General features: G+C 43.2%; 1 protein-coding gene across 2 annotated transcripts in view; it reads right to left on the bottom strand.

The window, feature by feature from the left end:
• Positions 1-13,348, bottom strand: part of LOC139424462 (rab GTPase-activating protein 1-like) — a 153,976-nt gene that overhangs the window by 114,276 nt on the left and 26,352 nt on the right. For both annotated transcript variants that reach the window (XM_071176371.1, XM_071176456.1), the window contains 2 exons: positions 10,436-10,602; positions 6,088-6,196 (listed from right to left, as the gene is read on the bottom strand). In XM_071176371.1, coding sequence (XP_071032472.1) covers positions 6,088-6,196; positions 10,436-10,602 — 276 coding nt within the window. The remainder of the gene's footprint in view (positions 1-6,087; positions 6,197-10,435; positions 10,603-13,348) is intronic.

Genomic DNA, 13,348 nt, shown 5'->3' with positions numbered 1-13,348 from the left:
GGGCAGGGTTGGTGGGAGGCAGACAGGGCAGGGTTGGTGGGAGGCAGACAGGGCAGGGTTGGTGGGAGGCAGACAGGGCAGGGTTGGTGGGAGGCAGACAGGGCAGGGTTGGTGGGAGGCAGACAGGGCAGGGTTGGTGGGAGGCAGACAGGGCAGGGTTGGTGGGAGGCAGACAGGGCAGGGTTGGTGGGAGGCAGACAGGGCAGGGTTGGTGGGAGGCAGACAGGACAGGGTTGGTGGGAGGCAGACAGGGCAGGGCTGGTGGGAGGCAGACAGGGCAGGGCTGGTGGGAGGCAGACAGGGCAGGGCTGGTGGGAGGCAGACAGGGCAGGGTTGGTGGGAGGCAGACAGGGCAGGGCTGGTGGGAGGCAGACAGGGCAGGGTTGGTGGGAGGCAGATAGGCAGGGTGGGTGGGAGGCAGACAGGCAGGGTGGGTGGGAGGCAGACAGGCAGGGTGGGTGGGAGGCAGACAGGCAGGGTGGGTGGGAGGCAGACAGGCAGGGTGGGTGGGAGGCAGACAGGGTGTTCCAAAGCTGTGTGGTATTGAGTCAAGCCAGAGAGGGAGAGCCAGGGAAAGGGTGAGGTGAAAACCTGGTGGTCTTATGCCACAGCAGCAGTGAGGGCTGGTGGTGCCAAAAAGCCAACCTCACTTAACCAGATTGGATTGCTCTCCAGTGAAACCACTGAGCCCTCCAGAACCCATCGAAAGCCTCTGGACATCGCAGTCTCAGCTCCAGCCCTGCCTCATCCTCCAACCTCGTCCAAAGCCAAAAATTGTTAACAAAAACATGAAAACATCCCATTATCTCTGTCAGGTCCACATTGGGAATCCTAGACATCAGTAGGAAATTACTTTGAAATAAAATATTTCAGTTGTGTATATTACATAGTTTCTATTTGATGACAATTATTTTTCATTAATCTGATCTCGGGGAAGGCAGTAGCAGACAGACGTTCTCTGTGATCCCCATACGGTACTGTATTTAGTCATCCTATTTAGCTAGGCTAGCTGCAAAGCTGTCTGACAAAATAATTTTACTAGGTCTTCAAAGGTAAGGCAAACTTTCACAAACGGTCTCTTTTCCTCTCAACGTTGTGTACATTCCGAAGTCATCCATTCTATGCGGTATGTGTGTATCTAACCTAACATAGCAGGCAGAAAAATGCATCCTTCATCTTGGTCCGAGCCGGGGGGAAAAACTGCCGCAATGGATTACGGTGATTGTAGTTAATTACCACGTAGTTGCGCTGAACAAGGTTGAATATTTGATTAATGAAAACCACAACTCCCTTCAGCACAGCATAGTTCTTGACATGGTTTCTCTTGAATGATTTCACTATAGAAAGGTTGGGCTCACAAAAAAAATGTAATTTAAAAAAAAAATTTAATTTAAGTAATTGAGCCAATGTCAGTCAATTAGTTGTTTAATAAGTGAAAAAACCCTGAAATGTCAGTAAATCGCTCAGCACATGCAGCCAGGAGCAGGAGGAGAAAATGTGCGTATTTTTGTTGTTGTTGCTGCTATTCAAACAATTATAACGCTGCACATGGTCATTTGGCTGACCAATAACCGTTATTCTAAAATGACCGTCACAGCCCTATCACCCACACACACACACACACTAGGGCTGCACGATTCATCAAATTCAGATCGAAATTGCGATATTGACATGTTCAATGTCCTTATTGAAAGAGGCTGCGATTTTCTCCTTTCTTTGGACACTGACACTTCTTAAATACCTCCAATAAGATGAGCACACTCCTTTCATTCACTTTCTATATGCACAGAGGATGCTGACCAATCAGAAGCAGGCTCTCAATCTGTGCATGGTATGTACATGCTGGCCAATCACAACCACCCCCACTTAGAGCGAACAGTTAGTTAGGTGCTGGTGAGGAGAGATGTCATTAATGTTTGTGGAAATGTATGTAAATGCTGTCTATTGTTGTCCATGTACAGTACCAGTCAAAAGTTTGGACACCTACTCATTCAAGGGTTTTTCTTTATTTTCTACATTGTTGAATAATAGTGAAGACATCAAAACTATGAAATAACACATTTAGAATCATGTAGAAATTAAAAGATATATATATAGAATATATTTAGATTTTTGAAATTCTTCAAAGTAGCCACCCTTTGCCCTGATGACAGCTTTACACACTCTTGGCATTTTCTCAACCAGCTTCATGAGGTAGTCACCTGGAATACATTTCAATTAACAGGTGTGCCTTGTTAAAATAGTCCCTTTCCTTTTTAACGCATTTGAGCCAATCAGTTGTGTTGTGACAATTTAGAGGTGGTATACAGAAGAAAGCTCTATTTGGTAAAGACCAAGTCCATATTATGGCAAGAAGAGCTCAAATAAGGAAGGAGAAACGACAGTCAATCATTGCTTTAAGACATGAAGTCAATCCGGAACATTTCAAGAACTCTTCAAGTGCAGTCGCAAAAACCATCAAGCTCTATGATGAAACTGGCTCTCATGAGGACTGCCACAGGAACTGAAGACCCAGAGTTACCTCTGCTGCAGAGGATAACTTCATTAGAGCTACCAGCCTCAGAAATTGCAGCCCAAATAAATGCTTTACAGAGTTCAATAACATACACATCAACATGTACTGTTCAGAGGAGACTGTGTGAATCAGGCCTTCATGGTTGAAGGCCTGATTTATTGAACCAGGCAAGTCAGTAAAGAACAAATTCTTATTTACAAACCCAGACGACGCTGGGCCAATTGTGTGCCGTCTTATGGGACTACCAATCACAGCCGGATGTGATACAGCCCTGGATACAGTGACGCCTCTTGCACTGAGATGCAGTGCCTTAGACCACTGTGCCACTCTGGAGCCCTGACACCAACAAGAAGAAGATACGTGTTTGGGCCATGAAACACGAGCAATGGACATTAGACCAGTAGAAATCTGTCCTTTGCTCTGATGAGTCCAAATCACAGTTCCCACCGTGAAGCATGGAGGAGGTGGTGTGATGGTGTGGGGGTGTTTAGCTGGTGACACTGTCAGTGATTTATTTAGAATTCAAGAAACACTTAACATGCATGGCTACCACAACATTCTGCAGCGATACACCATCCAATCTGGTTTGCACTTAGTGGGACTATCATTTGTTTTTCAACAGGACAATGACCCAAAACACACCTCCAGGCTGTGTAAGGCCTATTTGACCAAGAAGGAGAGCGATGGAGTACTGCATCAGATGACCTGGCCTCCACAATCACCCGACCTCAACCCAATTGAGATGGTTTGGATGAGTTGGACCGCAGAGTGAAGGAAAAGCAGCCAACAAGTGCTCAGTATATGTGAGAACTCCTTCAAGACAGCTGGAAATGCATTCCTCATGAAGTTGGTTGAGAGAATGCTAAGTGTGCAAAGCTGTCATCAAGGCAAAGGGTGGCTACTAGGAAGAATCTAAAATATATTTTTATATGATTAACACTTTTTTTGGTTACTACACCGTTTTATTTCATAGTTGGTCTTCACTATTATTATACAATGTAGAAAATAGTCAAAAGAAAAGAAAAACCCTGGAATGATTAGGTGCCCAAACTTTTGACTGGTACTGTATGTTTTAGTTTGTTAACAACAAAAAAGTAAAACTAATATGTGACAAAAACATGACTCCTATATACACTGTCAGCAAAGACTGCTTCAAGAAGATAAACAAGCGGGACCGGCGATAAAAGATTCCATCTCGCACATATTTTTCCCAAGTCACCATCCCAACACAGTATAACAAAATTAATGGAGTAATTGAATGAGCTCACACGTTGATTATTACGCGACTACATAAGACCTTGGGTCTAGGAGAACAACTGAGCCCTACATTCGTTAGAAAGTACACTTTATTGATGAGTTTCAACTGAAAGGTCTGTGCTTGTGAACATCATAGGCTCCTTTAGCCGCCTTGGGCCTGAATGAGGACCAGCAAGTGTGCATAATGATAACGGCGCAAATGTGGCAAAGGCCAACTCGTTGAATGACTGGACCAAACATGGCAAAGGCCATCGCGGTGAATGACTGGACAAGACTCCAATGTTTTGGACACAGGTCACACTTGTTCCCAATTTGATTCAAGAATACACATGAGAACCCCCTCTAACTCACAAGGCAGGCAATACGCTTGACCTCATCTTTACTAGAGGATGTTGCCTACTAACCTCAAGGCAACCCCCCTCCAGGTCTCTGATCACTACTTTGTTTCCTTTGTCTCCCTCTCCTCTAGCCCTAACCACTCAGCCCTTACCCAGACGGTAATGCGCCTTAATCTTCACTCTCCCACTACTCTCTCCTTCTATCCTATCATCTCTCCCTCCTGTTAAATCCTTCTCCTACTGCAATGCTCTACTCTCCAGCTACCCGGATAAAGCACTAAATAAACTTCAGTTAGTGCTAAATATGGCTGCTAGAATCCCGACTAGAACCCAAAAATGTGATCATATTACTCCAGTGCTAGCCTCTCTACACTGGCTTCTTGTTAAGGCAAGGGCTCATTTCAAGGTTTTACTGCTAACCTACAAAGCATCACATGGGCTTGCTCCTACCCATCTCTCCAATTTGGTCCTGCCGTACATACCTACTGGACGCTACGGTCACAAAATGCAGGCCTCCTTACTGTCCCTAGAATTTCTAAGCAAACCACTGGAAGCAGGGCTTTCTACTATAGAGCTCCATTTTTATGGAATGGTCTGCCTACCCATGTGAGAGACAGTCTCGACCTTTAAGTACTTATTGAAGACTCATCTCTTCAGTAGGTCCTATTATTGAGCGTAGTCTGGCCCAGGGGTGCAAAGGTGAACGGCAAGGCACTGGAGCAACGAACCGCCCTTGCTGTCTGTGGCTGGTCGGCTCCCCTCTCTCCACTGGGATTATTTGCCTCTGACCCTATTGCAGGGACTGAGTCACAGGCTTACTAGTGCTCTTCAGTTAGTGCTCTTCAGTTAGTGCTTCCATACCGTGACCTTCCTGTCCGGTTTTGCACCCCCTCGGGCTCGTGCCGTGGAGGAGATCTTCATGGGCTATAGCCTTGTCTCAGGGTAGAAAGTTGGTGGTCTGTTGATATCCTTCTAGTGCTTTGGTGGCTGTGTTTTGGCAAAGTGGATGGGTTTATATCCTGCCTGGTTGGCCCTGTCCATGCAGCATGAATGGGGAGCTAACATGATGCAGCCCAGACTCCCAGTGCTGGCTAAGAGGGGCAGGCACGGTACGCTTGTGCTATAAGGGGGACATCAGCTGCGCTGATACAGACTTGATTCATGAGACACATTTGACAGAAGTACCGAAAGAAAAACAAAATCTAGTACCAACCTGTTTATGTTCTAGTGTTGAAAAAGTACAGGAGTTTCAGTATACCTTGTAACACTACTACACCCGCGCCATCGCCTCACCCTCACAACAGCTCACACACACCCAAACTAAATTAAACTTCATAGTTGACTCATGGCCGCCACATGTGAGGAGGGGGGCGAGCCTCAAGAAAATGCAATGTGAGCCAACGTGTTGATAATGTTCAATTATCTGGACAGATCTCATCTGGATGAAGTGTTCCCACCAGCGAGGAGAAACGATTGCCCGAAATATATCAATAAAACAAATGCTCTCCTCCAACAAGCGGTTTGTGTAAAAGCAATCTGTTTTCTTTGCCTCTCTCTCCTTGTACATCAAAGTAAGCTCCAAGACGCAGGTCGTTTTTCTTGTAAATTATGGGGGGACGGAGTGCATTTTTCAACCAAGAAATATTTGGTCATGAAATGTTGTCTGTGTCAATGAGGAGGATGGAATTCAATGTGCCATGTCGTTTTGCCTGGAGAGGTGTGTAAGTTCTCATGGTGACCTTGGAGAGGTTAGGGAAAGGCCAGCCAACATGTCAACACTAGCACCCCAACACAACAACACACCCTTACTAAGTCTTCAGGGGGAACAGAGACTTATATGGAGACCGAAAGAGGCGGGAGAGAGATGGAATGAAATAGAAAGAGTGAGAGAAAGGGGGCTGGATAGAGGGAGAGAGGGAAAGAGACAGGGAGGGAGAGACGGGTGAGAGATAGGGAAAGACAGAAAGAGCTCCATACCTTCCTCAGGCTCCTCTTCCTCAACATGGCCCCAGTTGTTCCTCTCAGTCTCCCTCTGCAGGCTCACTACCTCCAACATGGAATCAGCCTGGCCATCCTTCTCACCACCCTACACACACACAGTGTGGGATTAATCTGTTAACACATCATGTTATGGATAACTGCAACAGCACTGACAAGTCAATTCTACATGCAAAACAAATATGATTTTGTAACAGAGCTGTTGGAAAGTCTCTTTAGACATCCTCAATATGTTTCAGAGTGCCTCAGTCTGAAAAAACACCTTCTAAAGTTAGCATCACCTTTGCCACTGCCCGAGGGGAGCGCGCTGAAAATATAATTACACGTACAGGAGGAAATTAAATAGAGCGGCAGTGGAGAGTGCCAAGGATCCCACCAGCGGCCTTTTGACCAGACTGTCTGGCAATAGGGTTCACAGGGAGCCTGTGCAATCAGAGCACAGAGAGACTGTGCTCACTCACCTACGCAGGTCACTTCTTAAGTTGGGCTTTGTCACATTGCACACATTGATGGTTTTGTATCACTGTTGTTGATACTGGGGTCATATGGGCTCAGCACTCATGGTGAGAAGTGGATTTAAACTAACACTAAGTGCAAGGACCCAAATTGAAGACTATACTGTACATCCAAGACATTTATGGGCAATGCATAGTTTTCTAATCGCTATCGACAGTCATATTACAGCAATATTATAATTTACTAAGGTTTAGACAGTATAGATAAGGATGTCACAATAAGCAGTGTTTGCAATAATACCCTAGTGAAGGACCCTTCACCAACACCTCAAACCCTTTTTATTTCCTTGTGAAATATGTTGAGAGTGTGACAACAGTGACTGTTATTCCGCCGTTAATGAGAGGTCCGCGGAACAAATGAAATCATATACGTGGCTAGTGGCTGGGATTAGAATCTTGTGCACACACTACAATGGCTCTCTTTTAATTAGCTTCCAACTACAGCAGCCGGCATTCTTTCCTGCCTGCTGATTAGATAACTAGAGAGAGAGGCAATCAGCCAGGGTCCTAATTACTACAGCCAGATAATGACAGGCTTCCTCGTATTAGGGCACCCAATGATACAAAGGCTACGTCTCAAACGCACCCTAAGCAGTGCACTACATAGAGAATAGGTTGCCATTTGGGATGGACCCAAAGCCTCCGTTTGCTGCCTCACCTGCTCCCCTGAAGCAGAGTGGAGAAGATATCTGCCTTTCAAACAAACAGGCAAAGGGTTTGTGTTTCCAACTCTGGCTTGGATGGGGATGCACTTGTGTGCTTGGCCGGCAATTGAATGAGTTGTCGCCCTCATGCATTTCGGAGGAGGGGCATGGGTCAAGTACATTGGGTGTGGTTGTACGCGTGTACCCAACAGGCTCGGTTGCATCGGATTAGAGAATAGAGGGATATCTTGATAGTTATAAGTGGCTTTGTTTCCTGAGTCTGTGCAGGGTCATCCATTTCTCACTTAACATGGAGGACTACCAGAAGAAAACAATACGACCGATACCTCCACCTTCGTGCAAGGTAAGCTTTAGTCCTGGTATTGCTTTTCATCTTTTAGAGTTGAAATTCGTAGGACCAGTAAGCAGAACACACAACAGCCCTCTTGTATTGTCCCTTGTCGTATTCACTAGAAAGAAAACGGAAGCCAGTGGGGCAAAACAGGGAGGACTACTAGAACAATAAGAGAAGGTTGGTTAAAACATTAGGTGTGCTCTTTCAAAACAGAACAATATTTCATCTTCATGTAGACATTTGCCTTTTATTATAGCCATTGCGTTTGCCGAGAAGGAGCTAAAGACATTCAAATTTGACCCTGTTGTTATGCTCATTGTCATGGTGACCTGACAGCTGCATGTTCTAAATTCCTCCTTCTACATTCAGACTTTCCACTGCTTTAATTTCTTCACATTCACAACAGTAAGTTAGCTGCTTGCCGTAGCCTACTTGTAAATCATTTGTAAATAATGACCTTGTATTTTCCTGTTATGGTGAATAAAAAGTTGGCTCCTTAAAGTGTTGTCAGATATGTTCTGGAAATTATATGAGTTGGCTAGAATTAGGGATGTGCATCTCTCCTTCCAAGCATGATACGATGCGCATCTCCTGTAGATACAATACAGGAACAATATTTTTTGTTTGAAACGATTTGGTTCGATGCAATGACATTTTTTGCATTAACAAATTAATTTCCCATTCTAAATTACAATCTGACATCAATGGAACTCAGGAACAGTGCCTCTAAGCTGAAACTGTCTGAACTGACTTCTCTGAGTGACTCTCTGTCTGTTTGTCTGTCTGTGTGAGTGAGTGATATGATTTCTCTCCCCTTGTGGGGACCAGAAGTAAGTTAAATTCCAACATGTCACTGGGCCCCACAAGGAAAAAGGCTTTTTAAGACTTAAGGGTTAGGTTTAAGGAAAATACAATTTTGAAGGAAATACTATCCTTGTGGGCACCAAAAAATGTATTCCCATTCAAAATCGTATTTTGAATTCTAATTCTAACCATAACCCTAAACCTAATTCTAAAAAAGCCTTTTTCCTTGTGGGGCCCAGTGAAATGTCAGAATTTAACTTGCTTTACTCTCCTTGTGAGGACCAAAAAAATGTATAACAAACGTGTGTGTGATGGGGAACATGAACTGATCATCTACCACAATTAGTGGGGGGGGGGTCAATTCTGCCTTTTGTTAACTTGTCATTTTAGCAGATGAGAAATGTTGAGCAAGTAACACATCAATATGGATCTTTAGAAATGAACTATGACATAGCCAAATAATATAACACAGCTTTTGATTTCACCCGTGTCTCAAAAGCGAATGGCTTTGAGCGTTTGTAACTTCACAAGAGAGCTGCTCTTCCTCCGCGCCAACCAATGCACCGGACAGTACAGCTCGCAAAAAAATGATTGCTGTCCTTGTTATTAAATTACACCTTTACCTTGTTTGCAAATGCACTGACTGTTTAAAGCAAAACTAGCACAACTATTCATGGTGAACCTGGCAATCAAAAAGCCCCAATCTACAGTTAGATGTGCGATCAGAAAGATGCGAGTGGGGTCCACTCTGGTAGCCTACAGAACTCTGCTGGTAAAACACTATTTTCTACCGTGCATTTGGTAACAATGACCCAGCAAATTGCCTGGCTAGTCACCCAACTAATAGAGCCTGTGACTTGACATTACGAAAGCCATTTTACAAGCAATTGAATGCTGAAGGTGGCGCGAGCAGCTACGCACTGTGCACACAATTGTTATCCGACTTGAAGATCAATGATGCATAAATGCAGTCAAAGGATTAGAGGTATTTTCGTAACGTTTGGATCGATTGTCTGACAGATTCACGCTACACTTGGAACGATTTGGGTTCCTATGGACCGATGAACTCGTATCTTAAACGTTTGAACCGGGGACCGATGTTTATCGGTGAATCTTTACATCACTAAAAATGTATAAATTAATTGGTTTATGCAAGTCCTAGGAAACATAAGGCTAACAACATTTATTTTCAAAAGAATAGAAAAGCATATTTTTTGTTTTATTATGGTACTGGTCTTTGCAGCCCATTGTTGTGCCATGCAAATTAAATCAATAGTTCTTATGTTGTTCATTAAACAGACAAGAGACACACTTAGCCTACATTCCCCTGTGCTGATCACAGTCCAACTTCAGTGTCACAAACACATGGAACCACTGCCATATAAACAAAGCCCCCATCCTAAACATTTTTATTGCTGAAGAAGCATTAATCTTCTCTTTCCAATCATGTCAACAACAAAACATGTAAAAACCTGGACCTGGCTGAACCACTGCAGGATGACTTCACAAAGTAGCTTTTTGGTTGGATGCGATCACAACATTGTGATGCGCTCTCTCTTCTTTCAAACGCCAACATTTATTTTGTCATAATATTCCATTGTTTATTAGCCAAACATAAATATTTACCTGTCAAGGTCAAGAGGGGAAAAAATATATATATTTACGTGTGTGTGTGTGTGTAAAAATAAATATATAAAGCATTTTTGTGAAGATTTGTGAATGAAAATAAAAAGTGTGATGATGTTGATGATTTAATGCGTGCCAAAGATGGCAAAATGAAAGGCAACGTTTATACTGAGGGGTTGGTGGGACTATTAAATACATTACCGCAAATCATGACTATGTCGGTTGGCGGAAATAAAAGCACAGGCTTTGTTGCCGGCAATACCTTTCAGATATAAAGAATAAGTGACAAAAAGTTGGCTGAAAAACATCCTGATGAGAAAGATATGTAATGAATACGACTCTGATGAGGTTGTGCTATCAAGGCCTACTAAGTGCCCCGGTACCTGTTTGAGTTTGAGGTAGAAGGTCTCGCTGAAGGTCTTGCGGCTGAAGTACCAGAAGCGCTCGTTGGCCGGGTAGACGCGCACCAGTGTCTCCAGCAGGAAGCGCACTGGCTCCAACACCTCAGTCACCACCAGGTCCACGGCCACAGTCATGTACACCTGCTTGTCTGGAGGGAGACCACCACAAAGGTCAAGGTCACACACTGGAGGGCTAGGGGTGGTGGGGGGGTTAAATCAGAGCTCTGTAGTGCCAACAGTGGCTCTAGAATTTAAACAAGTACCATGTAGGCTACCTGCCCTAGTCAAAGTGGGCATTGCAGGTTGACAATGAAGTGGATGAAGTGAAAAAGGTATTAACTTGCTTTAATTGTGTGTTTAGAGGGAAGAAAACATTTAGCACCTGCTGTTTTAAAATTAGGTACACTACCATGAAGAGAAATCTTGGATCCCACAGCAGCCACTAACTATACTACGGACAGCACCTCACCTACCTCGCTCACCTCACCTACCTCGCTCACCATTCCCATAGGAAGATAGACTATTGATAAATGCAGAATTTAAATCATATTACTACAACCAAGAACAACAAACTCTTTGAATATCTATGAATTATTTAGAATCTAAGGAAACTGCATTCCAAATTATATATTGTGATGAAGAACTGCGTAAATCTAATCTGTCCTATAGCAAAAAGTGACGTCTGGGGTAACAGATTTTCCAACATACTTTGGGGGTGGGAAAAACAATTGCAAGAAAAGTAAACAAGAACAGATAGCAATCGCTGAGGTGTAAAAGATGGGGGGAAACCTCACAGTGAGAAGGTTTTATTATTGTAATGAACCAAAAGAAACATCCACAACACTGCCTTGTAAAGAATGGCCTACAAATGTATTCCAATTAGGATAAAGTCAAGGATAAAATATTGGTTTAGAAAGATGTTTTCGGAAACGGCATCCCTTCAAGCTTCAGATACCATAAGACTACTTTCCCTGTGGGCCGAATCGAAGACAAAGAAGAAAGATTTGTTTAGCTAAAATCGCTAGGGTTGTTGTTTTTAGAAGTCTAGTCTCTCCCAGTTTTGATATGAAGTAAGCTGCGTGGTTTAAAGGGATGGTTCTTCGCTAGATAGTGTAGAGTCAAAGCCTTGTGTCTACAGGCTATTTTGTACAAATCAAAACATTATGTTCATGTTTTGTGGGCAGTGTGCCAGCGACTAGAGCTTCAAATAAAATAAAAAAACAACTATTAGCTACAGTAAAAAATATATATTATTTATAGGTGAGCTGCTCTTCTCCAGCACCGACCAATGCTGATGTAACACAATATCCAATGTTTACATGCATGTTCTGCCAGTTTCATCAGCAGCTTCTCCCCGTGTGGAAACATTATAAATTGTCTGTTTTCTTTGAGGAAGAAGTGTGGCTTTGTATTTTAGACTACCCAACTCCCCTGAGACGGGTTGCTTTGACAAGCTGCCATTTAGGTTCAAGTCAAACTCTCCTGACTTCCGAGTAAGCAACTCTAATTTGTTTGATATACAGTCAGAAACTATTCATACCCCTTGACTTATTTCACATTGTGCTGTTACAGCCTGAATTCAAAATGGATTAAATAGATTTTTTTCTCTCACACACACACAAATACTATGACACTCCAAATTGAGCTCAGGCTCATCCAATTTCCTTTGATCATCCTTGAGCTGTCACGAAAACTTGATTGGAGTCCATCAACTGTTTGAACATGATTTAGAAAGAAAAACACCTGTCTATATAAGGTCCCACAGTTGACAGAGCATGTCAGAGCAGAACCTATACCATGAAGTCCAAGGAACTGTCTGTAGATCTCTGATATAGAATTGTGATGAGGTATATCTGGGGAAGGGTAGAAAACAATTCCTAGAGTGTTTGTATTTTATTATGGATCTCCATGCCTAGGCAGCAGCTACTATTCCTGGGGTCTGAAAGTTTAAGAGCACAGTGGTCTCCATCATTGGGAAATGGAAAACATACAGAACTACCTGGACTCTGCCTAGAGTAGGCAGTCAGACCAAACTGAGCAACCGGTTTGGTCAACTGAGAACCTGCTCCAGAGTGCAAACAACTTTAGACTGGTGCGAATATTTACTTTCCAACAAGACAATGATCTGAAGCATACAGCTTCAACACTGGAATGGCTAAAGAACAAGAATGTGAAAGTCCTTGAGTGGACCAGCCAAAGCCCAGACTTGAATCTCATTGAAAATGTGTGGAAAGACTTCAAGATTGATGTTCACCGCCACTCACAATCTAACTTAACAGAGCTTTAGAAAATCTGCAAGGAAGAACAGGAGAAAATCCCCAAATCCAGATGTGCAAAGCTGATACAGACATACCCAGGAAGACCCACAGCTGTAATCCCTGCCGAAAGGTGCTTCTACAAAGTACTGACTGGGCGGTGTGAATACTTATGTAAATTAGATATTTATGTATTTACATTTTCAATAAATCAGCAAAAATGTCTAAAAACATGTTTTCACTTTATCATTATAGACCACATTCTAACAATAACATTTTTGAACAAGGGGTATGAATACTTTCTGAAGGCACTGTGATGAGTTCAGTGAGGTGATGTCTTGCCCTTGCACTGCGCGGTAGTGTCTTACTGTGCATTACACTGGGCCCCGATATATGAAAAGGTGTCAAAATCACCTGTCTATTTGGCTGCCTGTGACAAAAAGGAGAAATATGACACTTTGCAAGCCATCTAAAGGAAAAGGTGGTATCAAATGTTAGACGCATTGACTATTTTGTGACTGTGCAAACTATGAACATGTCACCACAATTTTAGCCAACTACATCATTTAACTTGATAATGATCTAAAAAACATTGAACATTTAATTTAACAGATTTCTGTTATAATATGACCTGTTGGTT

Source organism: Oncorhynchus clarkii, chromosome 1 (assembly GCF_045791955.1).
Source record: "Oncorhynchus clarkii lewisi isolate Uvic-CL-2024 chromosome 1, UVic_Ocla_1.0, whole genome shotgun sequence".
Lineage (NCBI taxonomy): Eukaryota > Metazoa > Chordata > Actinopteri > Salmoniformes > Salmonidae > Oncorhynchus > Oncorhynchus clarkii.
This window is presented reverse-complemented; position numbering and strand designations above follow the sequence as displayed.